This window comes from Schistocerca gregaria, chromosome 4, assembly GCF_023897955.1.
Source record: "Schistocerca gregaria isolate iqSchGreg1 chromosome 4, iqSchGreg1.2, whole genome shotgun sequence".
Classification (NCBI taxonomy): domain Eukaryota; kingdom Metazoa; phylum Arthropoda; class Insecta; order Orthoptera; family Acrididae; genus Schistocerca; species Schistocerca gregaria.
In genome coordinates this window covers 444,333,815-444,354,442 of record NC_064923.1, presented here as the reverse complement: position 1 = coordinate 444,354,442, position 20,628 = coordinate 444,333,815, and the positions used below count along the sequence as shown (strand labels likewise).

Sequence of the window (20,628 nt, the reverse complement as noted above, 5' to 3'; positions counted from 1 at the left end):
TTTGTTCGTTCACCTCCGTGTTAAAATGATTTAGGAGGAGGAAGAATGGTATGCATTTTATTTGAATTTCTGTAGTGTTATGATTATTTCATTGATTTTGAGAGAACTGTTTTACTCTGTGCTGTACATTAGGAAAAGAATACAGTATTTTCTGTCTTGGTGGGAATTATAATAGTTGATTTATCAGTCTTTTCTTCATGGCAATGATAATAACTATGTATCCAAAATTTGTTTTGCAATACTAGCTTTAATTTTCTGCACAATAGTTTGTAAGAGTGTCACAGTACCTATTTTTTGTGAAATCAGTGCTCCGTATTCTGTCTGTAAATGTTTCTCTTAAAAATCTGTGACAGTTTTGTAGTTTTAACACTAGATATGCACTAAATTCTAGTAGTCACAGGTAAATATTTTATTTAGTTTCATATTACGGACTAGGATGTGACATATAAGCCATGAAGCTTGTTCACTGTGTCACTGATCAAAGTTAACACCTAACATCGCAATTTTGACTTTATCCAGTAGAAATTTTTCATTGGTGGAAATAAAATAAATTCAAGATAAGACAGCCTCAGCAGAACAATAATATGTCTTGATATCTGAGGGTTATGGACAAACAAACAAGAAGAAAAACTGACTGACTTTTCTGTAAACTTACATTAACTCAGCATGGAGCTCATCAAAATTAATGTCCTGACTCATGGTGACTTTATTCTATCTCTGAAACACCTTAACATATAAATCAGTCCATGAAGAAATGGAACCCCAAAACAAGAACTGCACGGAAGAAGAACTTGGTAGTATTATTACATGTTGGGGAATAAAAAAATTAAAAATAATTAACCCAAAATGTTTTGACAGTATTTTGCAACAATCTATAAAACAGATTATTAGGAATCAGGACAGACAACTGAATACAAGAGCAGGAAGGTGTTATATTCAGCACTTGTTTGCTTGTTAGTTAGAGTAACTTTCCTGAAGTCACCTTGCAAATGCATTTTACTTATTGGATAACTGGTCATACAATGATCTTTCCAAAAATTAAGTATATAAGCCTATTAATGGACCACTAAAATTCTGCAGAAGCAGAGCAAGAGGAGCTAGAAACAAAATATAAAAAGTATATTTATAACACCTTTATTTACATTTATACATAATTTAGTATGCAAGTACAGGAAAAAAAACAGTTCAAAGTTTTATATAAATTGAAAAATAAAATGCTATGCTTAAAATTCATTTTTGCCTCATTGGTCTGTACTAATTATTTACAGTTTTCGGTGATTATAAATGTCCATAAATTATCTATATAAACATGATTCACTACGTCATGGTATAATAACTGCTATATGAAGTAATAAAATACAAAAGATAAATACAAAATAAAAAATACAAAAGGTAATATATTACAATGTATACTTGTTATACAAATTTCTTCAGATCAGCTACTTCGAAGTAGACATGTCCTCTTTGCCTGAGTTATTGTTTCAGGCAGTGTTTTTGACCTGAAACATTAAATTTACAATGAAAATATTTTAGTAATTTGATATTGCACAAATAAGAGAAAATATCTGCATAAATATATACACATAAAAAATAAAACTACATTAAGTGTGCAACTGAACCAAGACACTATTATACAGAGCATCTTAAGAAAATGTGATTGATTCAAATAATTTTTGATTTACAGCACCCAGTAAGCTATACTGCAAACTGGATTTTTTAGAAGTTGAAGTAACATTGTGTGTGTCACACAGAAGCATTACAGGATTGCTGATATCCTCAATATACATAAATAATTTACCATGTATGGTCATTAATTAATGATATTGTCTTCAGAAAAGCATCTTCAATTAATGGCCATTAGTTAATGTAGAATGATTTAGACAGTATTTCCACTTTATGTACTGAATGAAAAATCAATGTGTACAATGAAAGATACCGCTCATAACAAAAATGCGGAACCCAATAATGTCCGATTAAAAATTAGGGGTCAATTTCTGAAGCTGACTTCATTTAAATATTTAGCGATTCTTCTAAACAAAGTCTGTGGTGCTCCCAGCCAGTTGCAACTATTTTGATTTGACACCACTTCAACAGCTGGCTTGCAGTTGCACTCAGAATACTGCAACCTCTCCACTTCAGAAAAATCAATATGTTTCTGGCAATATAACACGGGCTGCCTCCATGATCTAGTGTTTAGTACTCTCAACTATAGAGATCAGACATGCAATAGTACAAACACACAAAATATGTAATACAAAGTGAATAGAATATTTAAACTTGTTGGTAGGACAGTAGAAAAAAATCACACATGTCAACCCATAGAATACTGCTTCAGAATTTGAGTCATCAAGTAGGCACGACAGCAGACATCAAACTTCAGAAATGTTCACCTAAAATTTTAATAATTCAGCACTGCCTTGGAAAAGGAGAATGGACACTTCAGGTAATATTTTAAGGGAAATCTTTAATCTCACAAAACACTGCTGCATGAATTTCATAAAGTGGCATTTTAAGAAGGCTGCAAGCAATCCTGATTTCTCCTTCGCATAAAATGATCTACATCCTCTTAGACTGTGAAAATAAGACAAGTAACTGCAACGAAACAAGGCATACAGAAAGTCTTTCTCTCTCTCTCTATAAATGCAATTGAACAGGACTAAATTGATAATACTGGTACACAATAACGTCACATGTACTGTGCTGTGGCATTCTGAGTATATGTTGATATGAAGAAAACCTTTGATTTTTTTCTACACAAGTTAAAAGGAAGATGTAGGCACAGATTTAAATAATACTGGAAAAGTGTGAGAGATTCGAGTTTAGTCGAAGTAGGCATCTTCATGGTTGGCAAACCATTTCTCAAAATAAACTTGGGACAGTCTTTTACAAAGTTATTCTTCTATTAGCTACAAACATTTGGGGAAAAAATACACCTCATAAAAACACATTACCATGTGATAAGGCATAACAGTTTTCACACTGCTTTCTATGTAACTGATTATAGGTGTGAAGACCTAAAAAACATCTCAAAATGATTTTGTGTGTATTTATTAAACAAGTTTGTGTCACAATATTATGTGAAACACATTGTCAACTGTTTTATTTCTGTTTTATGACTAGCGCATGAAGCAACATTCCAAAAGCAGCTTCTTCATTACAGCAGGCATATATGTCTTACTAGAAATCACCACACTTATGTCATGACAAGTGACCACACAGCATTGCAGACCTCTGACTCCACTGAGTTAATTAAAATTTAACTGTAAGGAACAATGAATAATAAAAAAACTAAGTATCATGTCACATGTCAAACTGAAGTTTTTTACTTCTGTATCAGTCTTTCTCAATAACAGATGAGAATATTTACTGGTGACGGAATTCATATCATATATGAAGACGTTAATGGATTTATTGAGAATTTAAATTCAAACCATGGCAATAAATGCTTAAATCTTTATAGAAGCAAATAATGATATTTAATTTCATTAGGACAACTTACCAGCACAAGTGTCTCAAAGGTTCAAAGAAAACCTCTAAATATAAGTTCCACATATGTAACAATGAATACATCTTTATTCTTCATGTGGCTACAATGAACCTGCAAGATGGTTTAACTACTATGTAACAATGGGGGAGGCAGATGCAAACACCACACAAATTCAGTCAGTGTCTGCCTGCCTGCCAGCCAGCTCATCCAAGCTCTGATCTGCCTAGCAACTTTCATTGCCTTAAATTTACTTCAAAATTTACACTGCACAATTCATTACTGTGCTCTCAGTCACTGAATTCAATGGTATCACTGAAAGAGCATCTGTACATTTTCTTCAGGTAAAGACAACATCACCACCTCATCGGAAGGTAAGTGCCACCACTCAAAGCAACACCAGAGAGCAATATCAACACCTATTACTTACGGAAAACCTTAAACTGATTAACAGAGGTTTACAGCGTAATGGACTTTCAACCACAGTACAAATCAGCTACGAAATTACATGCCAAACTTCACACAGTTAGAATTAAATCAAAACAAAAACAGCTACAGTTCAAAATGGAATAGGGTAACTTTTCTAGTTTGAAAACTTTGTCATTCTCTTACAAAATGGGCAAAACTGGTTATTTTAGTTCTGTGGAATGTCATATCGGCATTCTTATTACATTAATGAGATATATCCGAAAAATAATCTCCATTAGACTATAAATAAAATACCACAACAGTTGAATTTATTAAAAGGTATCTTCACTACATAGTCACAATTTAGATTTATCCTTTTATAACAGCTATTATGCGGTCGACAAATTCCCTGGCACAAAGTTCTGCTGCCTGAGACTGTATCCAGATAAATCACTGGGAGCCAAGAAATCACTGAAGTCATGACTGCAGGGTGAATTTTCATTATCTCCTGGGCAGTGTGCGTATGAGCGACAGTCTAACATACACTTGTGGCAGAACACGCACATAAAAGGTTATAATTAGGCAAGCTTTCAGAGCCAGTGACTCCATCTTAGGCAGAAGGGTTGAAGGGGAAGGGGTGGAAGGAAAGGGCTGGAGAGGTCTAGGAAGAGGGGTAGATTTTGGGAACACTGAGCACCACAGGTCAGGGAGGACATTCTGAACAAGATAAGAAGGAAAAACCAATTGTTGAGGACTGGATCAGACGAGATTTGAAAACCTGAGAGCTTAAAGGGAGACAGGAGAATATGCAAGACAGAGATAAGTGCTTAAACATCGTGTATGAGTTAAGAATGAAAAGCTAAGTCCATTGTACATAACAGATTTTTCCTTTCATCCAATCTTTTTTTCGCTTATCATACAGATCACTCACTCATTACCTCTTATTAACCATTGTCTGTTCTCACGATTTCCATAAGAATTTTTCTGATTCCCCCTTGTTTTTCTTCCTTTTTTCATCTTTTATCCTCTCTCTGTTCTGTTTACCTTTTTTGCCACTTCCACAATTCCTAACACTCCAAACTGTCCTCTCTTATCATGATTAATCCCATCTCCTATTACATCTGTTCTTTCCGAAAGCATGCCTTTGCATTACCAATACTAAGGTCCTACATTCTATTTCTTGAAACTCCAAAAGGCAGTGAAAGTCTCCGTTTCCAAATGTAATCCTACTCTACACAGGCTCTTTTACAGTTTCAGATACAGCAATCCCCTGCTCTTACAGGGATAATCTGTGACCTATATGCCTCACCATGCAACACCTGTATTATCTAAGATTCTCACTTTCAGTCCTAAACCTGCATTTGATCATGCTGCTTTGCTGAAGGACCTACTTTCCTTCACACATAATGTCAACTGGAAATATCACTTTGCAACCCATTCCCAAAATCTTTCCAACAGCAAACCTGACGTTAAACCCTGCCCTGAACAGTTCCAGCCATGATCCCAACTTGATCCACCATCACAACCTCAAAATCACCCCTTACAAGCCTTCAAAGAATTCCTCACATCCACTATTGCTTCACAACCCTTTCTCAACTCCCTAAAACATGACCATAACCTGTCCTCTGCAGACCTCCAGGATCTAAGTTCCCTAGAAGCTAATGACTCCATCGTTATCCTCCCAGCAGCCAAAAGATTTATCACTACGGTAGTTGGCCGAAAAGAGTATGTTAGTGAAGGTCTATGCCAGCTGTCTGACCCCTCTACATACAGTGTCTGCCATCAAAGTCACAAATCCTTTTAATTCGAACTGACCTTCAGTTCCTCTGTAAAACCTCAGCCTCCTCCACAAAGACTAACACCTCAATCCGTAGAACTTCTCGCCCCACCCAAACCACACACCCTCACCTCATAAGATTTACAAACCCACTCAGCCTGGCTGTGCTATGGCTGCTATTTTCAACACACCCACTGAACATACATCTGCCTTAGTTGATGAACACTTGCAACACACAGTACAAAAACTTCCCTCCTATATCAACAATACCAATCATTTCCTAGATTGTCTGAAATCTGTGCCCTTGCTTGTCACCACTGATGCCACCACCTTCTACACCAACATCCCCATGCACATGGTTGATCTGCTTCTGAATATTCCCTCAGTCAGCGCCACATGATTCCAGAACTATGACATCCTTCCTATTCACCTTAATCAACATTATACTCTCCAACAACTACTTCATCATTAAAAAGCTGCCATACAAAGAGATAAGGGGTACTGCCTTGTGAACGAGGATGGCTCCTTCCTACACCAAACTTTCCGTGGGTTGCTTGGAGGGGGCTTTCCTGGGATATATAAGTCTTCACCCCTAGTTTGGTTTAGATACATTAATGACATTTTTACTTTATGGACTCAAGGTGAGGCTGACTTCTCCTGGAATCTCTGAATACCTTCTCCCAATTAAATTTCACATGATCCTCTTCTGAATCCTGTGCCACTTTCCTTTATGTTGATCTCTTCCTCGCTGAAGGCCAGCCCCACACTTCTGTCAACACAAAACCCACCAACAAACAACAGTAGTTACATTTCGACAGTTGCTATCCTTTTCATTTCAAACGTTCCCTCCCATACAGCCATGGCATTCTAAGCAAATGTATTTGTTCGAATGCAGACACTGTACAGCAATATACCACTATTCTCACCCCAGCCTTCACCTGACATAATTACCCCCCTCCCCTCCCAGCCTCATTTGAAAGCAGATATCCCAAGCCATCACATACAATCCTGGTACTGTGGATCCCTCCAAAAAACAGCTTCGGAGCACACTACTGTTCACTCAGTATTTTCCTGGTCTGGAATATATTATTCAGCTACTTCGACAATGCCACAACTTTCTAAAATCATGCCCTGACATGAAATTAAATTACTCAGATTTTTCCCTCCCAATCTCTACAATATTCTGGTCAGACCATATGCTCCTTCTGCACCTTTCTTCTTACCCTAGGGCTCCTTTCCCTGTGACCATACCCGATTCAAGACCTGCCCTATGCATCCTCCTACTACCACCTATTCTAGCCTAGTAACTGGCAAAACATATACTATCAAAGAGAGACTCACCTGTGAAACAACACGTAATATACCAGCTGTTATGTATACATTGTTCAGCCTTTTACATTGGCGTGACTACCACCAAATGTGTGTGCCTTTTCTGCCTGCATGTAAATCAGCAACCAACCAAGTCACTAGTGTGTGTAGGACGTCACTGATCTATGGACTGTACTGAGTGTGGCTTTCTAAATCTGCAAGTATGCTGCACACTGCACATGCGCAGAAATGGGCGCCTGCTAACATTAGAAATTACCCTATTCTGGCCGAGCTTGCTCCTATTATAGAAATGGATTTTATGCTTTCATGTCTTCTTAATGTTTATTCTGCTGTTTGCTTTGTTTTCATGACACAATGAAAAGCTACACAAGGTCTGGCATTTCTTCCTACTACTGGTCTCCTACAAGAGATGAAATATCTGAAAGTGAACAGGGATTTATGTTTTACGGAGAAAAAAGCCTATGCTATGGATAAATAAGAAAGTAAATTGACAGCTGTGTTTTAATTAAAATTATTTCAACAGTGAAAAATTAAGAATTATTTGACGAGAAAAATCATTTTCTACGTTATTTGGCACTCAGCAAGAAGATACAAAGGACAAAGCAAAAAAATGCTATTTACTAATTTCTAGGTATTCTTTGGCACATTTATAGGTGTATATTTTCTAAAGCAAATAAATGCATCTGATATGAAATGTTTGGAGGACAGTTTTCCTATTCTTTCAGTTCTCAGGAGTGTAACGAATTTACCAAAATACCTTTGACAAGAACTTCTACTACGAATTCTGCATTGGTCATTAATAAACACTATTGTCATTGTTTGTTCGTACATTTGTTACTATATTTTAATTTTTTTCATACAAAGGATAATTTCTAAGAACTTCACTTTCACTCTTCAGATGTCAAACCACCAGCAGACAGCCCTCAACACCGGTAATTTTGGCACTGGCTTGTAAATGAAAATGACCACTCAAAAGGATTGAAACGGCTGGGGCGCTGCTGTGGACTCATTTTTCTCGAGTAGGCTACTGGGACAAGATAACCAGCTGTGTAAAAGGGGATTTAGTTGATGGAAACAAGATGAAAGTTGTTAAGAACAAAATCAGCCGCACCAAATGTTGGGAGAAAGTGCTGCACCACATTTGTAAATGAAATTTTGCAGTATACTGACATCAACTAAGCAAAGCTGACTTATATCGAGACTCCAACCACGTGCGGCCAGCGCATTGTGTACATGTGAAGTTTTCCACACTGACTGATCCTGTCATAGAATTTTTTGCACCATGAAACACGAATCTTCAAATTTTTTGGAACAGCTTGTTGCTCATTACTCCTCAAACATCTATTTTATCGGAAAAGCAAAGTGAATTTGCAGGTCAAAGCAGCAAGAATGGCATATGGTACAGGTCAAGTGATGTAAGCATTCCAACATTAGTAAAACAAGTTTCCACATGACTTTCATTAAATTCACTATGCACTGCTATGGCATTCATATTGGTAAAGCTATCCATTAGAATAATGTCCCTAATTTTTTTTTATCTCTCTTAAGTTGACTTTGTAGGGATCCAAAACAATGGATGAGTATTTAAGAATAAGTCACGAGGGGGTTCTAAATACTGCAGTTGCAGACACTATACATTTTCTCAGACTGCATCAAGCAAACCAAACTTTTCTATTTAACCTTCCTGTGCCTTTCTTGCATAGCTCACACTGATTCAAAAAATTAGTCTGAGATATGATCAACTCCAAAATATCGCTAACATAGTAATAATAATGGAGTTTTTCTTGAATTAGTAACAATAACTACACAATACTACTTTTGTACAAAAATTACTTTGCTGGCAAACAAAATACTGATTATTCTCTCTAGAAGAACTTCTCATGTTCTATACAAGAGTGTTCAGAGTGCCCGTAAATATCCTCCATCCTTTTCTTCTGAGTAACACATTTTCACCCAAGGTAATAATAGGGCTTCAGCAACAATGTGAAAACTTGGAGTAACATATATACACTGCTCAAGAGAAATAGGGGAATAGGAGTTCAGATGTGCCATATTTCACTGAGCAATAACTGAGGACTGATTATACCTTTATCTCCACAGATTAAGTATGCAATGAATCATTGTTACGTTCTTGACCATTTACATAAAAAAAATTGAAATGTTAACCGATGTCAAAAACAAGGTGGAAACTATCATTCATCTCATCATCCTGGATGCGGCTCATTGGATTTTGAGAGCTTGAATAATGTGTGTGCCGTCCACGAGCAACGCCTGTCAACTATGTGGCCTGCTCCATGTAAGTCTACGGAGACCACACTGCAGGATCCATTCTCATTCTACAATGGGAGCCCATGGGAGTTCTTTACGAGTCTGTAGTGAAACAGGATGACCACGAAACAAATCTGCCAAGCATGACCCACACAGCACAATGGTGTTTAGATCGGGACTCACCGTCAGTCATTCCATTACTTAAATGTCCAGGCTTTGCATGTGAACCTTGCTGACACCTGTCACATGGGCAGTGGCATTAGAAAGAATTAGAGGCCATCATTATGTGCAACAGCCACCACATGGCCCAACAGGACCTGTTCAGTGTACTGCCTGGTAGTAACGTGACTAGAGACTGACAAGATCCATATAGCTATCAACAATGAAGCCTCTCCACAATATAAAAAAAACTAACATTTGACTGTCTCCGCACACAGAAATGACTATCATCTTGTATCAGAGGATATCTGGACTTGTTGGTGAGTAACATATTTTGCCAGTGACAAATTTTAAAGTTGACATATGAATGGCAGAACTATGGCGAGCTTCAAGATGATGCGTCAAGTGGGGGTATGCTAACAGGAGTCTGGGTCATATGGTCCATCTCTTAACCTGTTCATTATATTCTGATCAGACATGGCAGCTCCAGTGACCTCCTTAGATTGTTTTGAAGTGCTCTGGCAGTATCCGTATGATGTTGCAACATAGAGATCATCAGATATCTGTCTTCACATGGTGTTTGTAATGTCTCTGTGGCCTTGACCTGTCTCCATGTAGTGTTTCCACAACCTATTGATGACATGGAGAGGCATTATCATCTGCAGCAACACAGCCAAAAGTCCATCCTTTTTGGATAAACAGATTGTCCTTGCAACTTTCACCACATTAAGGTGGCACACTGCATTTGCTCGGTTGACAACAATGTCTTCACAGGGTGACTGCCACCTGAGTACCTCACTGGGAAACATTGGGACACCGGTGCTCACTTTCTTCTATGGAGTCACCTGACACTAACGCATAACAAAGCCAACATATGACAATAGATCTCACACAGTGGATGTTGGTACACGTGTTCCCCTAATTCTTTTGAACAATGTACTATGAACATATTCTACAGATGTGGCACACTACTAAAAATCAGTTCGTAAGCTAACAAGATTACACTCATTTATCCACTCCTACAATTTTTTGTATACCTTCCAAATAGAGAGGAACTCCGTGTAACAGAAATTGGGGTTTTCTAAATGTGTGCTAAAAGTGACAGAGGAACTAATGATGCACCAGCCGATGAACTGTAAGTGATGAAATATAATCTCGTGAAGCGTTACAAATCAAAAAACCTACATAAATTGTGAAATTTTCTTACTCTGCTTCTTAGAAATTTGAACAGCAAAATAAGGTGTGATGAGGGGTAAGACATGATTTACATAGTTTAAAGTACACTGTGCTACTGTCTACATATCAGTGGTTATTCCATATCATAAATCTGGATTACTATATTATTATGTCCTGAATGAAATTGCAAATATAGTTTGATCAAATACTGCAGACCTTAGTAAGGCATTACTGAATAATGACTAGAGGCTACAGCAAAGAAATTTAATAGGGCTAAGAAAGTGAGAGCAATCCCAAAAGGCACTCCCAACACAAAAGTGCTACAGAAAAATAAAAATCAATGTAATGTGCGCTGCCTCTCACAAACGAGCAAGTTTACATATAATAAAGGCATTAAAGACAGATATTAAAGCACATGTTTACTCATTGCATTGTAAGTATAAATTCATATTCCCCACTTCTTATTGGACTTCTGATCCTCTTACTCTTCGTCACAACCTTTGTATTTATACCACGTTTTACAAAACCTGGATTCAGGCTAAGAGCTAAAGTAACTACTATACATAACAAAAATTACCCATAAATGCAGTTTGGCGGCACACTGACGATATTTCTGTGTCTGCTAGCTGCAGGTTTTACCACTTGCTGGTGATTGGCAATGCCTAAAACACAAATATTTTTCTTTTATTATTCAGTTTTCTTTACTTTCCAGAATAAAGTATTATCAGTTTCAGAATAACCTTACTGCATTAATTTATCATCAGTAACAAAGACTAATTGGTTTTGGCAATAAGATATGAAATAATACAATAATCAAAAATTAAAGAAACTGAAATTCAGTGAACAGAGTTATGCATGCATTGTACTTAAGCAAACGTAAAAATTGTGGTTCCAGTAGTGGCGGTGGTGGTATGACTAAAAATAAGAAGCCAAAAAAGATTTTCTGTTATTAGCTCTCTCTTAATAGACTTCACGATGTTCACTTGGTTTCAGAAAATTTTTGAAACGAGGTACACTAATGACTAGTTTTATTTCTATTAATTCCCCATATGTCAAGTTAATAAATGGAATTAAAAAAAACTAACTTTGTCTATCTAGTGCATTCTACAAGTAACTCAGCTGCAACACTGAAGGCTTTAAGAGTAACTACAAATAAACTGGGTGTAACCAAGAAATATTTCATTTCACTTACTTTAAAAGGAAGTATAAAACAAGTTCACGTGAAAACAAAAATGAATACAGCAGTTTAAATCACGAAAAGAGACAGAGTTCTTTGCAAAGACAGATCCATCATAAAGGTAGGCAAACTAAATTATGTGAGTTTTAGAGGAAAAGTGTGAACATGAAGTTTGCGAAACTAATCATACTATTAATACATAGGAGAAAGCCAATAGCTGTAAAGTGGAAAATTAGATGCTTCCACCAAGGGTAAGAACTGTCAGCTAACTTGACAAAAGAAGAAATGGATGCTGAACTAGAAGACATAGTGGATCCAGTATTAGAGGCAAAGTTTGGCAGAACTTTGAAAGACTTGTGATCATACAATACTGAAACAACATAAAATTCATTCTGAATGTGGAAGAATTGGAGAACCTGTAAAGGAATGAACAGCTACTGTGCATAAAGTACAAACCAAGCAAACCACAGAAAGACTGAAGTACTGAAGAGCAACAGCAATGAGATTACCAACAATCTTATAAAAACTGAGGTGCACAAACTGAAAGATTTCTGCTACATTGGAAGTAAAATAAGAAATCACGGATGAAGTGAAGAGGTTTTACGAGAACTAGAATGCCACTGGAGAACACATCATACTTCACCACAAAAAATACTGAACATAAGCATTAAGTTGAGACAGAAATTTCTAAGTCATTAAGACATCCATAGGCTTTGCAAGAGAAGATGTGTATAGAAAAGATTAACTATGAGTAAACGAATGGACAGGATGACAGAAAATGTGTCATAACATTGGGAAATAACTGATACTAGAGGGAACAGTAAAAGGCAAAATTTGGAGGACGAAGACAGACTGGAATAAATACAACAAATTACTGATCATGTAGGATTCATGTGCTACTCTGATGAAGAGATTGGCAGAGAAGAGGAAATCGTAGCAGACCACAACAAACCGTACAGAATAAGTGTTTAGTTATGCAGTGTAAAAAGTGAATTAGAAAATCTCATTTTCCCTGTATTAGGACATATTGAGGGACAGAACTGGATATTGGGTCATGATCTTCTGCTAATGAAAATGAAAATACTCGTTCAAGAAACTGTGAAAACAAGAACAACAGGCTCAGCGAAAGATTCAATTGTTAGAAAGCATATCGAAAACATTATACAAGGATAATCCCAAACGTAAGTTCTCGCATTTTTTTATATAAGTACATAGACCTGTTTATTTCCACAACGGTTTACATCAGTTTACAGCTTGAACATTTAGCTATTTTTCGACATAATCACCATTTCTGTCAATGCACTTTTGTAGATGCTGTGGGAGTTTTTGTACGCCCATGTCATACCAGCTCGCTGCCATGCTGTTCAGGAAGTTATGAACCTCTTCCTTCATCTCGTTGGCAGCGCTGAATTGCTTTCCAGCCAAATGTTCCTTTAACTTAGGGAACATGTGATAGTCACTGGGTGCCAAGTCAGGACTATAGGTTGGGTGGGTGATTATGTTCCACTGAAACTGTTGCAGGAGAGCAATGGTTTGCCAAGCTATGTATGGACAAGCGTTGTCATGGAGAATGTGTAGGCCCTTGCTCAACATTTCTCTTCTCCAGTTCTGAATTGCCCGTTTGACAGGTAGTGTGAGACTCTGAAAAAACTCGGAGTTAATTGTGGTCCCAGTGGGCATAAAGTTTGCCAACAATACCTCTTATCGATCCCAAAAAACGGTTGTCATGACTTTACCGGCAGACTGTGTTTGAATTTCCGCAGTTTTGGCGAAGAAGGATGTCACTACTGGTGTGATTGTTGCTTGGTCTCAGGTGTAAAATGGTATGCCCAGGTTTTGTCACCCGTGACAATTGAGTCCGGAAAGTTGTCCTGTTCGGCTGCAACGCGGTGAAGAAATGCGCAGGAAGCATCAACTCGTTGCCTTATGTGGTCCTCAGTCAGCATACATAGCACCCATCTTGCGCACGCCTTCCGGTAGTTCAATGTTTCTGCTAAAACCGAGTGGTGCTTCGGGAAACCTCAGGAAGCAACGTGCAGAGATCATCCAGGGTGATACGCTGATCTTCACACATGGTTTGCTCAACCCTCAACACTGTCTCCTCAGAAATTGACGGTCTCTCGCTCCTTTGCTCATCGTAAATTTTCGGTCTCACCACCTGCGAACTCTCTACATCACTTACGAACATTTTTGACATCCATGCACGACTCACCATACACTTCTGTCAATTAACAATGGATTTCAATCGGCACAGTGCCCTTTGCATTCAAAAACCGAATAACTGCGTGCAATTCGCACTTGTCAGTAACATCTAACAGGAGCTTCATTATCAATGGCTACCAAGCCAAGACTGAGTGCCTCAGTGTGGTTTGCGTGAAGCACTCTTCATAATAGTGTGACCAACTGCCACACAGAGTTCTGTACTTAAAGAAAAAGAGAGAGAGAGAGAGAGAGAGAGAGAGAGAGAGAGAGAGAGAGAGAGAGAGAGAGAGAGACCTTACTTTTGGTATTACCCTCGTAGCTTGTTAAAGACGTGAAGAAACATGGAACACTGGTTCTGTGATACTATCAACACACACACACACACACACACACACACACACACACACACACACACACACAGTAAGCCTGTTGAACACAAAACGCATGTCGATTACTAAACACTTATACAATTAGTTAAGTGGTGTCCTTTACTTCTAAATTATTTAGATTCTGCCAGAACTTACCTTACTGCATTCACTGCAGGGCTAAACTTTAGATCACACTGTTACCACACATGTCATTCATAAAATACTATCTCTATACCTAAATACATACTCTGCAAACCAATTAAGTACATGGCAGATAATACTTAGAATTCTCTCTCATGATAAAAGTTTCTTCCTACCATAACTACATAAGGAGCATTGGGAGAATGAATGCTTCTTTGTATGTGTGCACACTGTAACTAGCCTAGTCTCACCTTTGCAATATCTGCAGGAGTAATACGCAAGGAGCTGAAACAGAATTTTACACTCTTCACGTAATACTGGTTCTTGAAGCTTCAAAATAGGCTTGCATGGGATAATTTATGTTACATCTATCTTCAACCTCCTGCCGATTCAAACTTTTTAACTGTCCCATGACACTCGTGTCAAAAAACCTTGATTACCTTGCTCTATGTTGCTGCACCCAAAGGATATGTCCCGTTGGTAGCCAGGGCGTCTAAAACATTTTTCGAGAAATGATCTGTCTTACTGTTCGTTTGAGGCAGTTGGTTAACAATGTTTTCAGTATTGTCCTAAGATTGTTCTGTCTTACCACAAGTTGGTATGAGGGGTGTCCGTAAAATAAGGTACCTTTCTTTTCCACAGTGTAAAAGATGTTTATTTCATGAATGCATACTTTTTTGGAAAGTCCATATCTAAACTATTTTTTCTACATCATCGCAACCGAGGTTAATATATTTTTGCATACGATGTATGAGCTTTTGAATGCCCAAGTCAAAAAAAATCAGACACCAAGCCACACAGATACCTGAGAACCGCTTTTTCCAGCTCTTCTCTGTCGCCGAAATGCATTCAACCGAGGTGTTTCTTATGTCGGGGAAGACATCGTAGTAACTTGGGGGCTAAGTCCAGGCTGTAAGGTGGTTGTTTGACAATACCCCATCCAAATTTTGCGATGAGCTCATTGCTGGCTTTAGTGATGTGCGTCGAGTGTTATCCTGATGCAAATGCACCCCCTTTGACAGCATACCCCCTACTCTTGTTCTGAATTGCACGGCACAATTTTTGCCGTGTCCCACAGTACCCAGCAGCGTTGATTGTTGTTTTAAATATTACTGAGGATAGTTATGAACTACTTTTATCTGTGCTGGGCTTAAGTGAATGGGATCAACTATGGCTAACAGTACAAAGAAAAATGACTGTATTTGTATTCAGAGCCATAAGAAAATGCAGAAAATTTTGAAAGTAGTCAAATTAGTGAAAACAATACTGTAAAATTGGCCACAACAATGCCAGTTATCCAACCCATAATTATGTGTGAAATCATTAATAGAGGCACAGATTCAGGCACTAACAATTTCCAAGTTTAAATAAGAATATCAATGCAGGAAATATACCCAGGGTGCTGAAACATGTCACTTCACGGACACTCCCAAAGTGCTGTAAAGTCGGCTATATTACTGAAACAAGTGAGGAAAGTGAGGTGCTGCATCTTCTGAACCAGTAACAGCACCGAACAAAATGGTTCTAGTGTCAACACTACCACATTGCAAGCTAAAGTGTAAACATTGTATGTTACTGTGCAAACACCTTCTGTTGTGTTGTGTTACCACCTCAATTACAGTTTCTGTTTATTAAACAATGTCTCTAAAACTATGTTGTTCACCAAGCGACGATCCATTGCACTGTGGATTGCCATTAAATAGTCAAGGTTTCGAATGGTTATGAAGGACGCGCGAGTTTTGCGAGCAAGAAAAAGAATTTGTTTCTGTTAATGGGCATGTGCCGATACCTGCCGATCAAGTTTCAGAGCATACCTCGAAAACTCTAGAACTCAGTCAAAGAACAGTTATAACGGAAGGGGTGCTACTTCAAGACTTACAAGACACTGAAGTAAACAGCGTGGAAGAAAGCCCCTGTGAGGAAAAAACTGTAACAGGATGAGGCTACTTTCTTTCCTTTCCAGGAGTACATAAACAGATATTGATTCTTTCCAATCTGATGCAATTCACCGGCACATATACAGATACGGAAAGAATACCCCACAATCGCCAAGTTGCTAATTTCTTTAAAAGATAGTGAACTTTTTCAGGGACAAAATCAGCACTTAAGATAGTATTAAAAAGTATGGGATTTCGTTTTAAGAAGTTAGATGGATGAAAACTATTACTTGAGAAAGCTCCTCAAGTCATTGCAGCTTGTACCATTTTCTTAAACAAAATTGTAGGAAAGGACATAAACTCAGTCAAATGGTTAGATAAAACCTGGGTCAACACTGGAGAATCAGTTGAGAAATGCTGGACAGATGACACTGAATAGCAGTACTCATCAGCCAACAGGAAGGGGATCCTGATTAATTGTGGCCCATGCAGGATCTTCAAACAACTTTGTGCCTGAAGAACTTAATTTTTTGATTGATAAAAACCATTGACTATCACGAGGATATGAACTACCCACAATTTCTATAGTGATTTAAAAATCTGTTGTTCCAGTTTAGTGTTCTGACAGTGTTTGTGATGGACAATGCACTGTAACATTCCCTGATTTTAGATAAAACTCCCACCACTAGTGACCGTAAAGAAACTATGGCGCAGATGTTAGAGGCAAGAGACATTGCTGTGGACATGAGCACGACAAAGCTGTTGTTATACTCACTCATTAAACAAAATAAGACTGTGATGCCTAAACACCTTGCAGATGAAATTGCAAGTGAACAGGGTCACTTGGTAATTAGGCTACCGCATTAACACTGCCATTTTAATCCAATTGAATTGGTTTGGAGTGAAGTCGGGGTATACATTAGAAGTAACAACAAGACTTTTACTATAACGGAATTGGAAAGACTGCTATGTGAAAGGCTTTCTACTGTAGACACTATCTCATGGAGGAAGAAAGTAGACCATGTTGATAAATTCTTAAGAGAAGCAGATACTATAGATGGCATTATAAATGAAAACTAACAATGATTTCTCTCAATGATAATGATGACAATGGTTTTGGCACTGATTCCAATGATAGTGAAAGAGAACTTGTTGGAGCTGCACCATTGACATCACAAATTGGTGAGTGTACTGAATACAGAATTAATTCTTTCCCTCTGCAATCAAGTAGGCTATGCATGTTTTGCTTTATTTCTTTCTACGAGTGTGAGTAGCATATTATTCGGTATGCTTAGGTTTACATTATTATAAGACTTTTACATGCAGCTATTACAGTAACCTTTTGGAACGAGTTTTCATACATATTGTCGTTAACTTTGGGTGTTTATTTCCCAGTTTCATACTATCAAATGCTTAGTATATGTTGTCATTATCTCCACTGATAGAAAAACGTAATTTGTTGCACTCACATTTAAATGTTGATTGTAACTTACATTTACAAAACATACTTCGGAGTTGTGGGCGTATGCGGTGGCAACTATTGCAACCCCGCAATTTCAGTATAGCCAACTACACGCAAGCTATCAAGTGACGTTTTTCACTGGTCTGGGTATAACCTCCTTCATAAAGTATGGGATGAATTGAAACATACAAAAAATGAACTCTTTACTTAATTTTGCAATAGCGTGGAGTGCTCAAGGCAGAATTTCATGGTAATTGCTATAATTTCGGGGTAAAATCATCAGTATTAAAACACAGTTCAAAGAACAAAAGGTTGAGTGTAAAAAAAAAAATAATAAATGCAGCTGGAGTGTCTGGTTTGATAAGGGAGTAGAAATAAGGACTTGCTAATATATAAGCAATAGGCACTGAGAATGCAAATGCTTTGTATTTTTGACACTGTGCAATGAGTTTGTACACCACAAGTTACTAACACCAGCACAGTGGCACAATAGTGTTAACAATATGGCAAAATTTAATTGCAATATTTGGAGAATGAGATTAATACAGTAGTCAATGAATGAAAGAGTGAACTTGTTATCACAGCTGGATTCATCATGTGTCACAGTTTAAAACAGGACTTCAGGAATTCAAGCCAGTTCATGAGATATACCCAATGATATACATCAAAACGTTTTGAAAGATTTTACCTGAAATATGTTCAGAAAATCAGAAAACAGAAAAACCATTTAAAAGATGGAGCTCATATATGGGACAATACAGCATTGGAAAAATGTAAAACTTTTAATGAATTTCAAACAGCTTTTGGGAACTAATACTGGTGACAAAAATGTCTGTGGACCATGAAAGCATCATTTTTTTTTTTCATTGTAATGACAAGCTTGATGCCATAATAGGCCATATGCTGCAATACAATGACTCAGCAATGACTCATGGAGTGCACCATGTGTCACCCTCCACCTTACCATAACCAGGGAGACGACATGTGGTACTTATAACTTCTGTAGCCGCTACACCACAAGTCTCGTTTTAGAACGAATAAATACTGGCCGTGTGGGCACTAGTTGAAGCAACAAGTTTCAAGAAGTCAATCGTTACAGTGGCCTCTGCCATACAACCACAGGCACTCTGCCTTCTCTGATAGGATCAGCTCTCTGGAAGGGGGATCCAGTCACTGACTGATGGGCAGAGGGTCGCACAGAAATCCTTCTACCCATTAAGCCACTGTGTCTTGTCAATGGCCGTTACTGCTAGCCAGGTGTCTGTGTCGCATTCACTGCCTGGATGTCAGCACATTTCACTTTTGATGTCCTTGTGGGCTCAGCATCCCACACTCAGCAGGTAGTGCAACCTGCCACATGAAACGTGACATTGGTATGCCACAGGACTGACTATACAATGACACATCAAGCCTGGCCACACTAAGCTGCTGGTGCCTTTGCGTTGAGGACTAACTTCCAACACTGCCTGATGTGGCTCCAAAATGTACTATGAACTACTATCTATAACAGAAGATTATAGAGCCTTCTGGCGGTTCCCGACTCTCCACCACCCTCCACTAAGGCATTCCCACAGATTCTACAGCAAGACAAAATTCAGGGAGTACCTGTTATGAAACATCCTGGGAGATTAAAACTATGTTTTGGACTGAGACTCAGGACCTCTGTCTTTCACTGGCAAGTGCTCTACTGAATAAGGTACCCAAGAATGATTCAATCTGTCCTCAGAGTTTGAGTCTCAGTACAGGGTACAGTTTTAATCTGCCAGGAAGTTTCATATCAGCACACCTTGACTGAAGAGTGAAAATTTCATTCTGGAGTGTGTGTCATATTGGATAACATGAAGAATATTTATCAAGAAAGGAGCCAACATGATTGAGGGAAATTTGGCAGGAAAAATTGCAAGGCACATCTTTTATCACATGAAGATAAATTTCAGAGAAATTATGGACCACAAATCGTTCTGATAGAAGAGAAGATGATCCTCACAGAAACACAGATTACAGATCCTAGTGTTCCACACCAAAAGTTATCCTGCATCATATGCAATGCATGTTGCTGTAGATTTTGAAACTAAATGAGTGCAATGATAGAATATTACTGAAATGTCAAGACAGCACAAGTGGTTAATAAACACGACAGATCTATCAGATTGGCATCAGATGCAAGTACAGTCAATAAAATTATTCTACCACAAAGGGGGAAAACAAAGTTTAAAGGAATAGTTATGTTTTAAAAGTGCCAAAAATTGTACCAGCTTCGATGTCATGAGCACTTTTTGCCAAGCAGAGCTAGAGGATGAAAGAAGGAAATAAACCACCCTTTTGTATAATTGAATATTTAGCGGTTTAAATTAATGTCATATGGATTGAACGCATTTACGGGACAAATTATTAAAGAAAATCATCACCTACATGGACGATTTATTAATCAGTTCTGAGTCAGACAGATTCGGATATAATTAATGAAGTCCTGCAAGCTTCCAGAAAACAGGAGTAACTGTCGATTTGGAGAAGAAGTAATCTGTGAAGAATTAATAATCAAAGTTTTTAGGATACATAATCACAAACAAGGAATCGAGCCAGATTCTGACAAAATGGATGCAGGAAAATAATTTTCCTGATATACAGATTGGTTCATGAAATTTCATGTGAAATGCTAGATACCAATAAATTACTGCCACAATATTTTGACACAGTGTCTCCTGGACATAAAACACTCTCTCTCTCTCTCTCTCTCTCTCTCTCTCTCTCTCTCTCTCTCTCTCTCTCTCTCTCTCCCCCCTTTCTTTCTTGGTCTACC

The 20,628-nt window shown here is 37.9% G+C and overlaps 1 protein-coding gene across 1 annotated transcript in view; it reads right to left on the bottom strand.

Annotated features, from left to right (window-relative positions):
• Positions 1–1,118: 1,118 nt before the first annotated feature.
• The window catches only part of LOC126266746 (uncharacterized), a 145,046-nt gene continuing 125,536 nt past the window's right edge, over positions 1,119–20,628 (bottom strand). The window contains exons 13-14 of the mRNA XM_049971248.1: positions 11,179–11,263; positions 1,119–1,499 (exon numbers count right to left, since the gene is read on the bottom strand). Of these exons, the coding sequence (XP_049827205.1) occupies positions 1,436–1,499; positions 11,179–11,263 (149 nt within the window). The 3' untranslated portion in view covers positions 1,119–1,435. The remainder of the gene's footprint in view (positions 1,500–11,178; positions 11,264–20,628) is intronic.